The 20,768-nt window shown below is 42.0% G+C and overlaps 1 protein-coding gene across 1 annotated transcript in view; it reads left to right on the forward strand.

Annotated features, from left to right (window-relative positions):
- The window catches only part of rab6ba (RAB6B, member RAS oncogene family a), an 84,314-nt gene extending 70,464 nt beyond the window's left edge, over positions 1–13,850 (forward strand). Inside the window, exons 6-8 of the mRNA XM_056276808.1 lie at positions 5,545–5,638; positions 8,078–8,144; positions 13,726–13,850. Coding sequence (XP_056132783.1) covers positions 5,545–5,638; positions 8,078–8,144; positions 13,726–13,790 — 226 coding nt within the window. The 3' untranslated portion in view covers positions 13,791–13,850. The remainder of the gene's footprint in view (positions 1–5,544; positions 5,639–8,077; positions 8,145–13,725) is intronic.
- Positions 13,851–20,768: the final 6,918 nt, after the last annotated feature.

The raw sequence follows: 20,768 nt of genomic DNA on the forward strand, positions 1-20,768 counted from the left end.
TCCCTCCTATCCACCACTGGTAAAACTCTTGCCTGGGTTTTGGCTAATAGACTCCTCCCCCTGTCAGAAAACATTCTCCCTGAGTCTCAGAGTGGATTTCGCCCAAATAGAGGTACCATGGACATGATTTTCACTGCTCGCCAACAACAGGAAAAATGCCGGGAACAAACTCAACCACTATACATGGCTTTCATAGACCTCACCAAAGCCTTTGACTCTGTGAACCGTCAGGCTCTGTGGCTGGTTCTGGCAAAAATTGGCTGCCCGGACAAATACATCCGGATACTGAGACTATTGCATGACAATATGTCAGCCACAGCACTCAGTGGCAGTGGAGATGAAATGGAACCCTTCAGGGTTCACACTGGAGTCAAGCAGGGCTGTGTCATTGCTCCTACCCTGTTCTCCATTTTCATTTCTGCTATCCTTCATCTTATGGGTAAACACCTGCCACAAGGAGTCAGAATCATGTACAGAACTGACGGACAACTCCTGAACACCAACAGATTCAGGACTAAAAGCAGAACCACCACCATATCCATCATGGAGTTGCAGTATGCCGATGACAATGCCCTTGTGGCCCATTCAGAAGAGGACCTACAGTGCATTCTGGATGCTTTTGCCAAGGCATACAAGCAGCTTGGTCTGGCCCTTAACTTAAAAAAGACCCAGATCCTCTACCAGCCACCACCCAACACAAATAACCCTGCTCCACCCCCAACTATCTATGTTGACAAAACCAGACTGGAAAATGTGGACCACTTTACATACCTCGGAAGCCTCCTATCATCCAAAGCTAATATTGATGAGGAAATACACCACCGCCCCAGCTGTGCCAGTGGGGTTTTCTCAAGACTGAGGAAAAGGGTCTTTGAAAACCGTGACCTCCAGGCCAGAACAAAAATTCTGGTCTACAAAGCGGTAGTGTTGCCCACCCTACTGTATGGATCAGAATCCTGGACCACATACAGCAGGCACCTGAAGGCACTAGGGGCACATCATCAGAGGTGCCTCCGAAAGATCCTCAAAATCACCTGGGAAGATAGACGCACCAACACCCGCGTCCTGGAGGAGGCTAACATTCCCGCTATCACTGCCACCATTGCCCAACACCAGCTCAGATGGACTGGCCATGTCATCTGTATGCCTGACTCTCGCCTTCCAAAACAAGTCCTATACTCTCAGCTTCTCACAGGACAACGTGCCCCAGGTGGTCAAAAGAAAAGGTATAAGGATAACTTCAAAACGAACATCAAAAAATGCCACATAGACCCTAAGACCTGGGAAGACACAGCAACCAACAGAGCGACCTGGAGAAAACTTGTCCGGGAAGGAGCTGCACTTTATAATAATGATCTCCAACGTGCTGCAGAAGACAAGCGCAGACTCAGAAAGGAGGGAGTTTCCACCAAAAAGGCCAAAACCAATCCCACAATTACCACTGCCCACCCCTGCCCACACTGCACCAAAATATGCGGCTCCAGGATTGGCCTCTTCGCCCACCTGAAGACCCACAAGGACCAAGAAGGAGGACAGTCATACTCGACCCCGAGTGACCACCGATGATGATGATGATAATGTGCCTGCCATGAATGCAGAAGATTGTTGGGGCACAATTCCTAGTTAATCTTAGCAAATGACAGCAAATTTAATTCACAGTTCAACTATTGCTCAATAGGAATTGTTCTATGTTCCATCTGCTATAATCCATTTTTAAGACACAGTCAGATTGATGATAGACATTGACTGCTTGTGCAATCTCCTCTTTCTTTATGTCTGATGTGGTTCTGAAGGAAACTCCTTTCCTCTGGGCATTGCTTTGATGCCGTCTTGACAGGTCTGCCTCACAGCAGGTATCATTGTTCTGTCACCTGGACCATTTCCACACCTGGGATAGTTCGTAATGAAGCCAGCATCCTGCAAGAAAAAGATGACTTTAAACTTTTGAGTCTGGTTGATTGACATTAGTGTGAGTTTTTGAAATGGCTGACGGTAGACTGACTTGCCATTTAAGACCCTATGATAATGTGATGTTAAGCCACGTGGGTTTTTTCCCCTCAGGTCATAATCAAGCCACTGCATGTCAGCTTTTTGATTTCTTCAACACTCTGATATGAAGAGGATGAATGTCAGATATTTAGTGGAATAATTTCTCAAATGTATTCTCTTCATTTTACTTTTTCCCTTGTGCCTAATCATGCGGAAATTCTCTGCATGCTCAATTCGTTGTCATTGTCGACAATCTGCTGTACAGTAACAGTTAAATTTACAGCTTTGTTAACATAGTGTTGGCAAGGATATACCTTATGCTACAGATGAAAATCCTATTGGCATGCTCATGTCTTAAACCCGACAATTAATTGTTTGCTGCAAAGGCAGGAAAAGTGCTGGTGATGGCAGTTTTCCAGATGTTTCTGGTGGGATAAGTCAATAAGCATTCATGGCAGCCATAACAGCAGATAACGCTCTGGTTTCAGGCTGGAGGGAGACTGCAAAGGTAAGTTGTTGATAAGACTACAATACATGTGTATTGCAGTACTTTGTTAATCTGTTGGTAGTAAAGAGTGACATATTTTTTTCTATACCATGTTAAGGAGCACTCCTCTGATACTGCATCACAAGGTATAGATTGAATAAAGTACTACAGGCTACTTTGTTTTAATCTTTAAGATATAGTTGTTGTTTTTTTTTCTTGACCCAATAGGTTTTTCTAGACAACTCTTCCTATCAGTGCAAAGAATGAGTTTACATGCCATGGTATTTTTCTTCTGTAAGGTCTCTGTCTCCAGAGAGAGACAGCTGAAAATTCAGACTTTTCTTATATTCCTGGGCAACTTGTCTTTGGTACCATATATTAAGGCTTTATAAATATCTATCTAGTTAAAACCAAAGTGAGAAATGGTGGAAATGATCCCGAATGGGGAAAGACAGGGTTTTATTGGGTACATCAACATTCGGCCCTTTCCGCAGTCTACTTTGTTTCTTGGTTGAAGTAAATCAACCCTCTTGCTGGGTACTGGGAGCCGAGTGGTTTTCAGATTTTCAACAGTGTTTCTCTGCTGCTGAAATTACCCACTAGCATTTCCCGAGTGCAGTCGCTGTCATCCTCTGTCTTAAACTACAGTATTGTTTGAATTGTTCTCCTCGATAAAAGGTATTTTCCACCTTCCCCTTTCATTATCAAATCAAAGGAAGCTATGTTTAATAATCATTGTGATGCTCCTCGGTAAATTGTGCGGGTGGTGGAGGTGGGGGATACCTTCCAGCAGCAGTTACAGTTACAGTGACAAAAGGTTGGCAATAATGGAATCACTGTATGTCTGCAGTACTGTTAGGCCTACTCAATGGCTCCAGTGATCCTTCAGGAGGGTGGTTCAACAGTCAAATGGCACTGAAAACTCTTGTATTTGCATGAAAAAGCAGAAAAAATACAGAAATGAAGAAGACTGAAGCAATGTTCTGTATTGTATTGTGTGAGGAAATTAAATGGCACATGGTCCCACACAAGAGTGAAAGAAATGCAGAATGAAAGAAACTAACCTCTTACTAACACTAGAAGGTGAGGCTATTGGCCTTTCTGAAATGACAGAAAGTCCTTAAACTTGTGAATGTGAGTGAGTGGGAGTTGATAAACACTCTAAAAGCAGAGGCTTAAGCTTGCATGGGTGATGTGTATTTTTCAGTCTTGCTGCCAGACAGAATTGAGGCTTATTTGCAGGTGACTGTGATGAGAGCAGAGTATTTTGTCGATCCATTGATGCTTTTCTCCAACTTACTTTGCATGTTGTCAGCACTGCTGGAACCTTAAGAACCCTTCAAAAATTGTCATCCTTTTCTCAATGTTCTTTTGGTAATATATGCTAAATTTTCCCTGCAATTACACTGACACTATTTACCCTCCCTTGGGATACTGTTCAGAGGGAACAGAGATAAGTGTGCATGTTGTGATATGATTGCACTGTAAACCTGGCAGCCTGAATCCCCCACAAAACTGCAAGATGATTTTGGGGTTTGCATGACTGTTTGTTGAATGTGAAAGAAGCATATTACAGATCGTTTTTTATTATCTTTTTCTTTTTTCTTTTTTTTTTAATTGAAATCAATCAGTAGTCACTATTTGGTGCAAATACTAAATAAATACAGGAATATTTACAGGCCCAAAGGCCCATTCCAATTATCTGAGTAAAAGATGCTGGAAAGTTGAAATAAAAATTGCCTTTTGGCATCACAGCGAACAGGACACATACCCACATCCGGCTTCCCACCGGCAGACATGGCCAATTGTGTCTATAGGGACACCCGACCAAACTGGCGATCCCCATGTTGGTAGGCAACGGAATAGACCACTACACTACCCGAACACCCTAGTTTCAGTTTTTTACCAAACAAAAGGTTTTACACAATATGTTAATTTTCTTGCCGTCGTAGTTTAGCTGGGTGAATCATATAATTGTTATGAAGCAATAAAAGGCTAAACTAATTCTATATGTTAACTTTTTTCATCATTGGGTTAACATGATCCAAGGTGGTATTAGTAGCTCCCTTAGATGAATCTCTTGTGAGAAAATATTAGTGATCATCACTGCAAAGCTGATGGGATGGGCTTTAACACTGCACTGAGCCACCAAATGCTCTGCTGGGAGGACCACATGTCGTGTATCCATTTTGCAATTGACTTGCCAACTGCATGGCTGATGATGAGTAAGGCAGGGCATTCTTTTAGTTTGAACTCAGAGGCTTGCATCCAGAAATAGCCGCAGCACTGGCACAAGTCTCTGTCAGGAGGTGCTATTATATAAATACATCTTCAGTGCAGTTCTTTGTTCCCACTGTGGAAACTTCTTTTCCTGTCGCACAAAGCCTGAATTTCTCTTGCTTCCACAGTGCTATGCCTGTGTAGAGCTACGTAAGGGTAGAGATATCATTCATATCAGATGTTGCTCTGATTGCTGTTGTGGACAACACGATACATTGACAATATGAATGTGTAAACAAGCATTGCAGTCACTTGGGAAATTAGTGGAAAAATTAAACAGTGCTGGGTCTGGCATAGTTGAGAGGAACAAAGGAACCAGACTGGTTACGTCATGGTTTTCCCAAGAGAATAGCAGGGGTGGGTTATTTAAGCCCAGTTGTATTAACAGACTTGGCTGGCTTTGCAGGCTGTGCGGTGAACAGGGCTGTGCTCATCTTTCTTCTTGTATCAATTGACACCTTACACGCACTTTGCTCCGGAGTTAGCCGAACATGGACTGCCAAATTTATTAAAATGTCATGCAAATTTGGTATCACTAATTTCGCACAGCACAATGTAATTAATCATTTTTATTCTGCTATGTTGGCTGAAGCCTTGCTGGCCTGAAATAACACCAATGTGGTTTACTGTGATTCTTTGCAGCATCTTTAGACATTCGCAGTACCAATTCATCTCTCTTGAATCTACTGTTGACCTCAGTTTTGTGATACGATCTGTTTTTTTTTTTTTTGTTTTTTTTTTACGTTTTATATGCATGCTTTAATTATCATCCACCTCTCTGATTTCAGGCAAATCACAATCGAGGAAGGTGAACAGAGGGCTAAGGAGCTGAGTGTCATGTTTATTGAGACCAGTGCCAAGACAGGTTATAACGTCAAACAGGTGAGTGCTCGCAGTGATGGAGCAAGCGTGCAGATTTGCATCAGTGAGTCACAGAGTAATGATGTCACTTTTTACCAACATGGCTGTTTTGTAGTCAAGTAGAAAACAGCTGTGAGAGAGGACTTCCAAAGCATAAGAATGCATTTACTGGGCCACTTGTGTACAAGAAGTTGACATGAGAGATCTGCTTCACTGGTCACTTAATACAGACTCACAAACCTTTCATGGATGGGGTCTACTGTACTCCACAGTGTCCACAGATACATTTCTCCAACATCTGGAAGTTTCATCCACCAATGTAGTTTGTCCAGAGATCAGACAGATCAGTTTTATTTGGGGGTTGCAAATGCAGTGAGAAGTGTGGTCAAAGTAACAAAGGTTATCGTTCTCTAAACAGGTCTTTGTTTGGGAACAACTGCCTGTTAACTAAATGATAAGCTATGAGATGCAGGCAAGCTGGAACTGAATGACAGACAGCAGTGGAGCTATATTGTGTCTGTCAGTGAATGGTGTGGCTGGCGGGCCCCTCTCCTCTCACCCAGCATAGCTGCAAACAGAGGCGCCCTTTCTGCACTTTTTTGTTGGGTTTGTGGACACTAACAGGAAAATGCAAGGCTGGAACAGAGTGGTGTGAATCTATAAGAACAAAGGTCAAACAAAGTCCTGCCTCTGCCTCCAATGGTGCCAGTGTTCACTGTTTGGGCTGTGTCATTGCCACACACTGAGACATTATATATGCATGAAAAATAAGTCAAACCATTAGACAGGAATGACACTGTGGTTTATGAGGGTGATTGAATGGTATAATTATAACTCATTTGCTTGTTTTGTTTACTGAAGGATTAAACATTGAAGAAAATGAAAACAAAAATCAATATTTCTCATTAAAACTCTGCCATGAAAAGAAAAATATTGTTTGCCAGGGGATGTTTATGTAAATTTAGGGAAGTGTAAATTAAGTAGTGTCTCAATTACTTTAAAATTGGCTCTATTATATGTATGTAACTCTGCAACTAGAGTTTTAGACACAATAGATCCCAGAGGAAACTTGCATACTCTGAATTCAAATGAAATCAGAAAGGCCTGGACCATGCCTGCACAGTTTTATAGCATTAGAAACTAGGATTATGGGTAAGATATTATACTGTTACTTAATGTCGCCATTCTCTCATATGAATGAAAAGATTATGAATTAGGTTATTAAATTGGTAATCCGGAAATACAATGATGTGACACAGGTTTTGACCAGGCTTGTTGTCAGGTGATCCGTCACCCTCTCCAAGCCTATTGGGAGGTGGCAACTCCTGATAGCCCTCTTGGGGAACACTGCACTAACTAGAGCTGACAAAAGCACGGGGCTCCTGGGAAGCAATTTACCACCGATAATAGACCATCCCTCTTCCGCCTGTAATGTTTGCAATGCAGTGGACTTGGATGTAATTAGATGGGCAGCAGAGGCTAGATGTGTGCACCAAGCCCGAACAATTCCTCAGATCTATAGCAACTGTTGAACTTATTGCTAGCTGCAACACCAATGGCTTTTGCAGTAACGGGGAAAATCTGTAGCAATGCCAGTATGTGGTCGGCTGTTCATTGATGATGTTACCAAATGTCGTAAGTCAAGTTTATTTGTATAGCTCTAAATCATGGACCCAGTATCAGAGGGCTTTACATTTGCACAGTGAAAAGGAATAGAAATAGTAAGACACCCGCTATCCTTACATCCTCAGTGAGGTGGCCAAACTTCCTTTGCAGATGGAGAGTGGGTTCTCCATCAGAAAGTAAGATATGCCAATAGCTGAAAACATCCTCATATAATGGATCACAGAAAGAACAGCACAGAGCAGATTAAGACAACACCAAAGTTAACAACTGGATTGGTGTTTCAAAGCTCACTAAAGTATCGCTGGCATGCATATGCTAATCTTTACTTTCCTGCGCAAATGTCCCAGCCTTCTTTGGAAAGTTGGGAATTTTGTTGCTTAGTCCCAGTCATCCCTCTCATTTCGACTTGTGCTGAAGTCATTTCAGTGGTGTAGTGTTGAGCAAGGAGATGAACGGACCACTATTGGATGTCCAGTGTGATGCAGCAAAGCATTAACAGTTACAGCCACAGTCGCCTTAATTGCATGGACATGAGTTTCTCCTTAAATTGACCTCCTTTCAGTGAGGTGCTGCTCGAGCAGCTAATGGTCTAAATACAACCACCATGTTGTGATGGAAAAGCTTTGTTTGCTATCCTCCGACTCTGTGTGAGATGGTTTCTAAGAGTAAGAGCTGTAGTGTGCGCGGGGCTCTGCAGTCTCAGTGAGGTGAGTGAGTGTTCAGGTGACCAATAGATGATGATCTTTTCAATTTAAAGATGAGTATGTCCCTAGCGCTGTGCAGAAGTCACAGCGTAGTCATCCTCTTTCACTTTCTCTTTTTCTTTCTCCCCAGCTGTTTCGACGTGTGGCTGCTGCACTCCCAGGAATGGAAAGCATGCAAGAGACAAGCAAAGAAGGAAGTATCCTTTTTCAGACACTTTATTTTCATCAATATGGTTATCAACATAGAAAGGAAAAACACGTTTGAAAAAATAAAATGAAAATATGTAGGCCGGCTGCACAATCTATGCTGAACCTGCAGCCCTGCAATGATTGTAGATTTGTCCACTGTTTTCACAGTTCAAGGGCCTTCTAGGAGCAAAGTGTGTACCACCAAGGTATTAGCTTTATAAAGGGTATGTGTAATTTCTACCTGAGAACTCACCTCTGTCATTCAGTGATGTGAATAATAACTTAAAATCAAAATAGACAAGACAAGCAAATTCTAGCAGAAAAGTTGCTGATACCCAGCATGTTTGCCGACATGTGCCATTTCTGAATGGCTTCAGTAGATATCGGTTGTCTAAGATGGCTGCATGGCTCAGTGTGGACTGTGAGTGTGAGCCAAAGCTTTGGGAAGGGAGGGGGGGGGCTTCAAAACACAACAAAAAAACTAAACTATTATAGCCCAGCTCCCACTTTTTTTTTTTTTTTTTTTTTAAATGTGGACATCTGTAGGGTGTGGAGGCCATGAGTCAGCATGTTACACATAATGACATGTTTTAACAAATTAGCAATAAGACGTTCATGATTTGGTAATACACCAACCAGCTAAGCATGCCTCAGCACCGGTGCGTCATAAGAGTTGGGTAAGAAGGTGTATTCAGCAGGCCCTGCCATTCTGTTCTGCCCGCATTGAACAGGCAGGCCTTGGATGGCGTGTTTTATGTAGTGACAGTGATCATCCCTCTAATTGTGGGTCAGGCCCCGTTGGCATGGTGCTCGCTCCTCACTCGCATTTTGTATCCGCAGGTGCCAATTGAACATGTCGCAGCCTCAAATGCGAAAGCTGTATCAGGAATTGCAGTTTTTGCCTTTCCTAGCATTCGTCTTTGAAAATAACCACACAGCTGCTTTCCTTGGTAGTTTTTTTATGAATTATGTACACACACACACACACACACACACACACACACACACACACACACACACACACACACACACACACACACATATACATGCACACACATGTTTACATGCACTAAGACAGTGCACACACAAAGACATATCCAGTCTGTTAATTATGTGCATCTAGGAAGTCATAATGGTGTAAACTAATTGGGACAAATCCACTGTTACCATACAACAGGGAGACAACCTTTAATTGCCTTTTTGAGTTTTAGAAAGGAGAAAAATACAGCTGGCTGGACTTGCACAGATATTTTAGTCTTTCTATGTGTGAAATACAGCCCACCGTTTAATTTGCATGGCCAGCTAAATGGACCCCCCGCTGTCTGGTTTCCTCTAGTTGTCTAGCATCACATGACTTTATGAATTTATCAGACATTGGTATTCATAAGGCAGGATATGTGTGCTGAACATCTGTGTAAGAACTGTGAGGATTTTTGGACCATATTTATGATTAGGATTAAAAACAATCACATTGAATATGCATGGTGTGGCGCAGCCATCAGCTTTCTTATAACATTCTAATCAGATTCCTTTTTTTTTTTAACAAAACTCCAAATTGCCCACTTTAAAGAGGTATTTCATCCATAGTAAATCTTCTCTCTCCATTTAGTCGCAGCTTTTCAGTTAATTTATTCTCCAAGAAAGAGTTTTGCCATGGTCTTCGGTTCATTAGATATGTTTCGATTTGGATTCCAGAAAAGCTTTACGCCCCCTAATAAGTGTGTAAATCAGCTTACTAAGTTAAAAGAAAATATTTTCTAAAGCAGTTTAGCTCCGAGCGCGAGGCTAAATGTCATGCTATATTTTTTTTTTCTTCTTTTTATCCCAGTAATTCACTGGGCAGTATACGCTGGTTTTGCCTCAACATCACATCAGTGGGAGGACAAATCCAAACTCTTTAATTTGGGAGAACTCTCAAGCCAAATATAGACTACTTAAATATTTTACAAATTATTTGAGGCATTTTTTTTTCATTCCTGTACAAATTAGCTCCATTTAATCGGCCCCCCCCTTTTACTCCCCAATTGTACTTGGCCTATTACCCCACTCTTCCGAGCCATCCCGGTCGCTGCTCCACCCCCTCTGCTGATCCGGGGAGGGCTGCAGACTACCACCTGTCTCCTCCGATACATGTGGAGTCGCCAGCCGCTTCTTTTCACCTGACTAAGAGGAGCCAGGGGGACGTAGCATGTGGGAGGATCACGCTATTCCCCCCAGTTCCCCCTCCCCCCTGAACAGGCGCCCCGACCGACCAGAGGAAGCGCTAATGCAGTGACCAGGACACACACCCACGTTCGGCTTCCCACCAGCCGACACAGCCAATTGTGTCTGTAGGGAAACCTGACCAAGCCAGAGATAACACGGGGATTCGAACCACCAATCCCTGTGTTGGTAGGCAACGGAATAGACCGCTACACTACCCTGACGCCCTCCAGTTGTATCTCGGACAGCACCAGAATTTCATATTTTCGTCAACACAAGAAAGAGCACGCTATTTCTATGGTAACTGGGGGTGATTTATGAGAATGCCTTTCATTTTAATATGGGCCTATAGCCTCTCATTATTCTGTCAATGTGAAGCTGTCTGACAATGGCTCCTGATGCTGGTAGGTAGGGTGGCATTCATCCTGTGCTGCAGTTGCGTCCCCCGTTTTCAAAGCACCTTTGATGCCGACCTTGGTCTAGTTTGTGCATCCCAACATTGTGTCTTCCCAGTGCACTATTGATTGTAGCCCGCTACTCAACTTTTACTAGGCCTTGTCTGGCCTTTGTTCGCCTCATGACCTCTGTTTTGAAGTAAGCTCAGAAAAATAATAACGCTCCAAGCTGTTCAGATAACACGGTTTTGTTTTGAGTGCAGTCGGCCAGTGTTCCCGGTTGTCATGCACAGCTCACGTTCAGGCAATTACCTTTATCTCCCTCCCTGCCTTTATTTTTCATCATTTTTTTAATGAGAAGTAATGGGCATGGCTGTAAGCTGAGTGAGGCGGAGGAGATGGATTAGGACGTGGTTAAGGTTTATGACTGCATGTCATGGTGATGGATGCAGACTGGTGACAGTTCTTCAGTATCTTTGTGTCTCTGCTGACATTGTCTCCTAATGGGCCAGCTCCTGCATTATTATTTCATTCTGACCAGTATCAGTCTTACTGGGAAAGGGACAAATTCAGGCTGGTCCAGTTCAGACTCAAGAAGAGTCACTAGAGGAGTCCATTAAAACAAATTAAAAGAAAAAAAAACAAACCGCTAATATCACATGCAATTTGTAGTCAAGAACAGCACACTTGAATAGTTTTTCTTGATTGTTTTAAATAACCATGCATTGACAAGAATAGACAGGCAATTAAAGATGAATAGTGGGCAGAGACAAAATTTTGAGCAGGCCACATGCATAATATGTAGTAACACTGTGACGTTTACTATGTTCCTCAGTTTCTGATATTAGAGGGTTAATCCGTCACCCCTAAGTGAAGATATTTGGGAGCATACACTGTATCTAAACCGTATTTGCAATCCCTGCTCGTTGTAATTACCTGTTTTAAACTTGGGATTGGTGGGTCATGTTGAATTATGGTGTGTGTCAAGGCCTGTGGGGGCAGTCCTCTGTTGTTTTTCTTGAGAACAATTTCCTGCCTAGATATGGCACATTACCTCCATTATAGGGCTGCACATAGGGATCACAAATAAGGTGCCAGACTTCATTCAGATGATGGTGCCATCTTTATTAACTGTAGAAAATCTGGGTTAATAAAAACCACCAGACTTGCTCATTTCCAATCTAGCACTCCTCTATCCTGTGTGCAAATGAATGAGAAAGTTCTCTTTTCCCTCCAAGTTTTTTTTTTTGCACTGAGCCAACATTGAATATGTTCTGTAACAAACCAAATGTATGCTTGCCTCATTTGGAGCACTCTCAGGGCTTTGAATTCATTATGTTATCTCCTAAATTAGACCAATGAAATGATTGGCATAGGAAGCATGTTCTGTCGGGGCCGTTAAGCCGCTTGTCAACTGCTTGTCAGACATTGCAAGCTTCCACTCTTAAAACAAAAAGCAGCAACTCTGGTATTCCACTACAATATGAACAAATGTCATTTTTCTATCAATGTACCCACTGGTGGCACAGAACAAGGGGATTTATTTCTCACTATCCAGAGGTCCGGTCTTGCCCGGACCATACTTGCCTCTTAATTTTTTTGCAGGGGACCAGGAGCTGGGAATTACTTAGTGTTGAGTTGTTTTTTTATATAGTTTGACAATATTGGTATCTCATGTCAGTCCTTATGTAGCATTAGAAAAGAGCATCTTTAATGGAACCAACAGGTCATTAAGGTATCTTGTCAGCACAAAAGAAAGATAAATGTACAAAAAAACAAAGCAAAAAAAAAAGAAGAAAAAACCCACGCAAAAACACTACCATCACTCGCTGTAGAATAACACAATGCTGATGAGTGTATGGCACAGCTGACACAAAATGAATGCAGTCCAGTACAGTACAGTATCAAAACAGAACTGGAGCCATCTAAACTGGTAATGCCCTATCTACCCTGGGAGGAGCAGTAACTCTCTAGGCAATAGCACCATCCAGTGGTACTAGTGCCACTCACCATATCTGCACACACACACACACACACATATGCACACACGTGCATGCACACGAACACACGCACACACATGCAACATAGGGATGTAATGGGATGGGCACACCCTCCTTTGTTTACAAAAACTAATTTCTGGAAGTGTCCAGAAACAACATAATGCTCTTTAAAGGTAAATAGGATCTTTTCAGTCGTCTCTGCATTTTTGCTTGGGTGATATTTATATAAAGGAAGGAAACTTTTGGGTTCCATCAAAAAAGGGGATTGCAGGGGGCGGCCGGGAAGTGTAGTGTTCTATTCCATTGCATACCAAGACGGGATCGCCGGTTTGAATCCCTGTGTTACCTCCGGCTTGGTCAGGCGTCCCTACAGACACAGTTGGCCGTGTCTGTGTGTGGGAAGCTGGATGTAGGTGTGTGCCGGTCACTGCCCTAGCGCCTCTTCTGGTCGGTCGAGGCGTCTGTTCAGGGAGGAGGGGGAACTGGGGGGAATAACGTGATCCTCCCACACGCTATGTCCCCCTGGCAAAACTCCTCTTAGTCAGGTGAAAAGAAGCGGCTGGCAATTCCACATGTATCAGGGGAGGCATGTGGTAGTCTGCAGCCCTCCCCGGGTCGGCAGAGGGGGTGGAACAGTGACCGAGACGGCTCGGAAGAGTGGGGTAATTGGCCAAGTACAATTGGGGAGAAAAAAGGGGGGGACATTAAAAAAAGGGGGGGTTACAGAGCAGCTGCTTAGTGGCCAGTGGTGGAGGAGTGTGATTGTATTGAACAGCTCTCAGGTGTGACTGTACTCAGTTATGTAAATCAGAAGCACCGAATTATTGGGGGAAAAAATGTGCCAATTTGACTTTCCCAAGATAATGATAAAGGTTAAAAATGCAATTTACTTTGGTTGAGGTGTTTTGCCATTGCACCCCTCCCCTCAAAATATAAAATTGTGCAAAACTAATACCGTTCATCTCAAGTGTTTCCTTAACAGACTTCTTCAGTGATTGACATCAAGTTGGACAAACCGCAGGAGCCACCGACCACCGAGGGCGGCTGTTCTTGTTAATACTGTACCCCATATTGGAGAACTTCATGTACACCACGTGCTTGTTATGTTGCTGCCTATTTGTTAACCTCCTGTTGAGTTTGCACATTGGAAATTGGCCTCCTCAGTCAAATATCGGTCCTTGGTTGGAGCTAGCATCGTATGAATTTGATTATAAAATTGTGTAGTCTAACTTTATTAATTAAACTGCCAAAAAAAATTTAAAAATGGAAAAAAATAAGAGTAAGATGTGGAAAAAAAGGGTCCCCGAGTCTTATATGTGTATACTTTTTTATGTAGAAAGGTAGGTTTAATTCTTTTTTTTTTCTTTTATATTTTTGTATATTCAGGGAAATCTCTTGAAGGTAAGATGCTGACAACCCAGTTCTCTGCTAGTCAGCCTGTGTAGAAGTGACAGTCTTAGAGGCTACAGGACAAACTGAACAGTAACATGTGGGTATCTAATGCATGCATGAAAATACATTTTGAGCATAGGTACTGTCTACTAGTGTACACGAGTTTGAAAATATAAATGCTAACATGACACCAGTGACTTACTGCACTCTCCGATAATGACCTGTTAAATGTCCTTTTTGCGTCTGAATACTGTTTAACTGGATTTGTATACTTGACTTTAGAACATCTTTTGTCATGTGCGTATATAAATAAATGTATGCTTTCTGTATAGGCAACTTAAGGATGCAGTTATAGAGGGCCACTGCCAAGATGCATCGTTCTAGAAAACTCATATTGTCTTTCTTTTTTTTTGTCACATTGACTGACTTTTACCACCGCCTAGGTCAGCATTTGTTTTGCAGTATGTCACAGGCTCCCTTATCCACCTTTGTGTGGCATCTGCTGTTATTCCATTGTGTGACGTCTCAGTAGTTGTGGTTATGATAGTCCGCATACGATATGTGAACCGTGGACAACAGGAATCAATGCCCTTGCCTTGCATCAAAGAGGAACACTTTAAATACAAGGTTCCTGATGTGGTAAGCTATTAACTGTATTCATGTTACATGAAAATCGGACCGCTGTATAGTTTGAAGATCAGTGCACCGTTTATCTTGGTGATCTCGATGTTTCGGGCTGTTCATTGTGCGAACAGCTACATTCCTCCTGTCAAACAAAGAAAAGACTAATTTGCACATGTAGACCTTTCAGGTTTAATATGAAGTCGTGAGACGCTTCATTGTAAATATACAGCCACATAATTCAAGACCTGTTCAATTGTCATACAACCTGTCACGTGATTTGTCCCCACCAGGATGAGGTTTACTTTGCTGCTCGTATTTAACTTGTTAACCACTAACGATGGCATTATGCAATGTTGCAATGTCGTTCAAAGCGGATCTGGTCTCATTTGCAGAGCCAGGTATCTGAAGTGTACAGGTGGCGAGGTCAGCCGGCGCTGAGGATACGACTTTGGTTCAAACTGTCTTTGAAGTGATATCTTACCGCACTTTTTAAGAAGTTGTTTTAGAATAAGAGTGAAAGTTTAAGTCTTACAAACACGATAAACTAGTCATTATCTGCATAACATTTGGAGTACTGTGTCTTGAACTTTAGCGTAGAATAAAAACATTTATGAATTCTTCACATACATTTTTCAGACAAGGAGCACGTGTGTGAAAACTAGTCAACCTTCCTAACCCACGTAATGAGCCAAATAATAATAGGAGGCAGAGTCGGATCTGATACCAGGAGAAATCTTGGGGGTACACATCCTGTCATGGGTTTGGGACTGGCAGAGACGGCTTGACTTGCAGATGCTGAATTACAGAGCAAACACACTTGAAGATAAAACAAGTCCATGGCATTTTCTCATTTTCTTCCTCGCCAGCAATTATTCATAATAAGCTCCCCAGAGAACCATTAAATGCTATCTGATGACAGATATGAAGACTTTTAAAATGTACACCTTAGATTTCAGTGAACAGCAGCTGGTAAGGGAATGGTGAAGACGAATAGCCTATCGTGCTAGGATGCCAGATTGTTTAGAGATAAGTGTCGTATTCAATGGTACCCATCAATGCCTGTGCAGGCGTACCAAAAAGAAAGAGCAGGTATGCCATTGTGCATCAAACCTCTGTATTGCTGCCTCTTCTGTTTCTGCTCTGTACCAAGTGTTGATGATGCTGAAACATAGGAATGTATTGCTCTCACTATTGATCATGAAGCCTTGTGAGGAGAGCGCTTTTTTTGGAGTGGGTTGGGGGGTCAGGGGTATTTATTTAATAATCGAGGACAAAAATGATTGATCAGTTGCCATATACACACCTATGTCTGTATTTGTATTTGTTCCCATGGTTGTTTGCTGTTTCCCGTATACATAGAGAAGAATCCACTTTTGCGTTCCCGCAGGAATAGGATGATTGTAACATTCCTAGAAACGGACCAATATTTCAGCGATGCAGCAACGAATGTCTGTCTGTGTGTGTTGGGGTCTGCTTCTGAGGGTAGAGGCCACGGCCGTTGCCTGAGGGGGTGTGTATGTTCTGTTACAGCTCTGTGAAGCAGACTTGGTTAATTCAGAGCCGGCTCTCCATTCACACTGTACAGAGATCTAGCATGCCTCTCCAAATGATCAATAAAGATGTCTTATTACCAAACAAGCTTGCAGACTCCATTTTTTCCCCTGCTTGGACGTGTGGAGGACTCTGCTTACTGTGCCGCTCAGTGTATGGAGGTATTGCTTTATCTAAATATAATGGCTGCAAGGTAACCAAATATTGATATATTGGAGATATCCAAAATCAAACTCAGAATCTACTGCTTGTATTATTGTATTGAATAACTCCACCTAGCGTGTTCTCTGATGATTTTGTTTAGTCTAATCAAATGTCAAATAGTCTCTCTCCTCCCTTCTTATTTTGTAGATGTGCTGCGAACAGATTTCAGCTTGACTCAGCTCAAAACTTTATTGCAGACTCAGGATCCATAACAGAGAAAGACAGGGTAAACAAAAAAAAAAGCCATAAAAGATAAGAACCATTGGTAAAAGATAAACCCAAGACAATACTTATGAATAAACACAATAAAATAACATAAAAGGAGCAAATCAATGTCTTACAAGGAGGCAGCTGTACCAATGGTCTCACTAATCGTTGAACCGGCAAATACATTTCCATCCATCCATCCATTATACAAACCGCTTGTCCTTACTCGGGGTCGCGGGGATGCTGGTGCCTATCCCAGCAGTCAATGGGCAGCAGGCGGACACACACACACACACACACACACATACACACACACACACACACAAAAGAACAATTTAGGGCGGCATGGTGGTGCAGTGGTTAGTGCTGTCGCCTCACAGCAAGAAGGTCCTAGGTTCGAACGAACCCTGGGGTTGTCCAACCTTGGGAGGTCATCCCAGGCCCTTTCTGTGTGGCATTTGCATGTTCTCCCCATGTCTGCGTGGGTTTTCTCCGGGTGCTCCGGTCTCCCCCACCATCAAAAGACATGCATGTTAGGGTTAATACTCCTGTCTGTGCCCCTGACCGAGGCATGGCAAGATGAGCTGAAGTTGGTCCCAGGGCGCTGCACGGCAGCTACCCACCGCTCCTAGCTACACAGCTAGGAAGGGTTAAATGCAGAGGAAGAATTTCCCCACGGGGATCAATAAGTAGTAAAATTTTAAAAAAATTAAAGATAAAACTAAAATAAATGTAGTATGGCTGATTCACCTGACCTACATGTCTTTGGACTGTGGGAGGAAACCGGAACACCCAGAGGAAACCTACGCAGACACAGGGAGAACACGCAAACTCCACAGAGAGGACGACTTGGGACGACCCCCGAGGTTCGACTACCCCGGGGCTCCAACCCAGGACCCTCTTGCTTTGAGGCAACCGCGCTAACCACTGCACCACCATGCTAACCACTGCACCACCATGCCACCCCACAAATAAATTGACACATGACATGTCGTAGAACAGCCTGAAAAGTATTGACTTCTGCAGCCAAAAACATTTCATTTGCACTACACCATCTAGGCCTTTTCAGTCGTATTCTCATTGTATCATTGTAAGCTACTCGAAGTCTCTGTAAGCTTACTTTTTTTGTAGTTTGACCACAGGTGTGCAGCATAAAGTGGTGTGCAATATGCTCTGAACAGAGACATCTTCACACTAACTGAACACACGGAAGTTGAGAAATTACTTTGTCTGTGATTTCAGCCCTAACCAAAATGTCAGGTATACTTACAACAATTATTTTGTCTGTGATTTCGGCCCTAACCAAAAGATCAGGTACACTTACACCAATTAGTGTTATTGTGCCACGTGATGCTATGGGCAATACAAGAGGCCATTACTTGCATCACAGTTAATGTCTACCTTGAGCAAACAATGGCAGCCTGTGTCAATGTGAAACAAGGTTGTGGACGTGTCACACCATGCATACGCCGATACTTTAACTACGCTGGTTTCTAGTTTCTAGGTTTCTAGTAACAACAGGTCTATTTTAAACTGGTCTTTCCACATGTGACTAAGACTCATATGGTGGGAACCGCTGTAGTAGAAGTGGTCTTTCATAGTTTCTATGGAATGACCTTTGACTGGTTTTTAAAGGTTTGTTGTGGCACTGGGTCCAGGACACATCAGGGCTGCTGGAGTTGTTGAGAGCCCCCGAGCAACAAAACAACAATCATTTTTAAAATGATTGCACACAATCTCGCACATGTTTGAAGTGTGTGTGTGCTTTCCATCACCCACTCAAAACAATCATTAAACTAAACGTGCCAGAGGGGCTACACAAGCACTTGGGGTTATCGGCACTAATGTAGAAAATTACTTGTGGCATTGTTTTATTCCAACATGGCTCCCCACCAAAACCAATATGAATGTTTGTGGGAATTAAACCAGATGCGTGATACAAATGTTTGTGCAATACAAATGTACTATTGTAAATGCACATTCAACTGCTGTGTAATGGTTACAGTTATTGCTGTTATTGTTGTGGTTGTAACATAGGTATATAATATAGTATGTAGTTGTGAGGTGGATAGTAGGTGAACATATAGTGTATACTTCTGGTACATCTACTCATATATTTTCGTAATGTGTGTGTGTGTGTGGTGTGTTAGAGTAGATAGCGGGACCGAAAACTAAAGCACTTATGATCCTAATTATTTTTGGAGGTGGTAGGTATTGTCTCAGAGAGTAAGGGAAAAATCCCAGAAAATTAAAATTATGCATAATTATGCATAAATATGCAAAATATGCATTTTTCTAAAAATTGCTTAAAAAACCACTTTTCTCGGCATTTCAGATGATTATGAGCATCTTTGATTTTTTTCACCTACGTATATAAAAAAAAATTTCTGGGACTTAGAAATGTTTTGGCATTATGCAAAATATATGCATTTTTGCAAAAATGCACTTATGATCCTGATTTTTTTTGGAGGTGGTAGGTATTGTTCCAGAGAGGACCAGAAAAATAGCAGAAAATTAAAATATAATTATAATAATTATGCATAATTATGCAAAATATGCATTTTCTAAAAATGGCTAAAAACCACTTTTCTCGGCATTTCAGATGATTCTGAGCATTTGGGGGGAGGGGGGTTGGAGTGAGGGGGGGTTAGGGGCAGGGGGAAGGCGGTTAGCTGGCAGGATGAAGAGGAGGGAGATTTAGACGGGTGGATAACCAAACCGCAACATTGTAGCGGGGTTCTTCTAGTAAGATAATATAGTGTTAATATAGTGGGAGTATATAGCATTGTATATGGACAGGATGGGTTGTGGAGCCGTGATATTGGTACATGGTATAGTGTATGGACAACACAGTATATAAGCAATATTGTGTATACGGGCATAGGTTGTTGATTACTCAGCCATAACAAAACTCTATATAGTAGCAATGTACCTGTTGTGCATACATGCATGCCTCCTATGTCCTGTTGTTCCATTTATTTCAGCGTTTGTTTTTCTTTTTTCTTTTTTTTTTGTGCAAGTGCTAGAAGCTGCTTGGAACTGGAGTCAAATTCTTCATGTGTATGCACACTTGGCCAATAAAGTTGATTCTGATTTTGATTCTGACTTGGAACCCTAAATACCTCATTGGCTTTAATTTAGACGCCAGAGCAGTGTACATTTGAAACCCTTGCCCAGTTTGCTCCCCCATACCACTAGTGATTTGTATGGTCCAGACAACATTAAAAAATAAACTAAAAACTGGATTTTAGAATGGTACTGTAGCATTCTTGCAGCCCTGTTTTTTTTTCCTGAAGGATGTTTCTGCTTTCCTATTGTATTTCCTACATCTATTTAGAGTTTCAGTATTGCCCTTTTGTGTTGCGCAATGGTAGAGGGGATTAGGTCAGCCGTTTTGCTAAGAAGATAATTTAAGAATAACAATTACAAATGCTTTGGACAGCCAGATGAGTAAGTATGATGCATGTGAAAATGTCTACAAATATAGATAATCCATTCAAAATGGCCTGTTCCAACTTGTTGTTCACCGAACTTGTATAACAAGAAGCCAACGTTTCGCTATAGTCAGCATGTCTAAAAATAACAACCGATGAGCGATACCCTCCCAAATGACAGATATAGTCAAACATAACAATAGCCTAAACAGTGACCTTGTTTTTGATTCATTTATTTTTCTAATCTGGATATGCTTAACCTCCTTTCCTTTCAAAACATTAAGCCCAACTAGGCCAGTATGTATGTGCATTATAACTGTTTGGGGACAATGGCAAAAAAAGGAAAGAAAAATGGTACAAATGCCAGTTCATTTTTGAAATGATGAGTGTGCATAAGGTAACACAATGGGAGAGAGTGATGATCGGATTCTCTATTCTAATTTCTTCTAACATGAAACACTTGCCAGATGCTTAATGAATAGAGTCTATAATCCATTTACATGGATGGCCGAGTCTTTTGTGACAGATTCTTGTTCTCAATCATGCCCACAAAAGGAATCTTCAACACATTATCTCATATAGAAATCTCCCATTCACACCACCTGTATTTCTAGGCACTTTTA

This window comes from Lampris incognitus, chromosome 3, assembly GCF_029633865.1.
Source record: "Lampris incognitus isolate fLamInc1 chromosome 3, fLamInc1.hap2, whole genome shotgun sequence".
Classification (NCBI taxonomy): domain Eukaryota; kingdom Metazoa; phylum Chordata; class Actinopteri; order Lampriformes; family Lampridae; genus Lampris; species Lampris incognitus.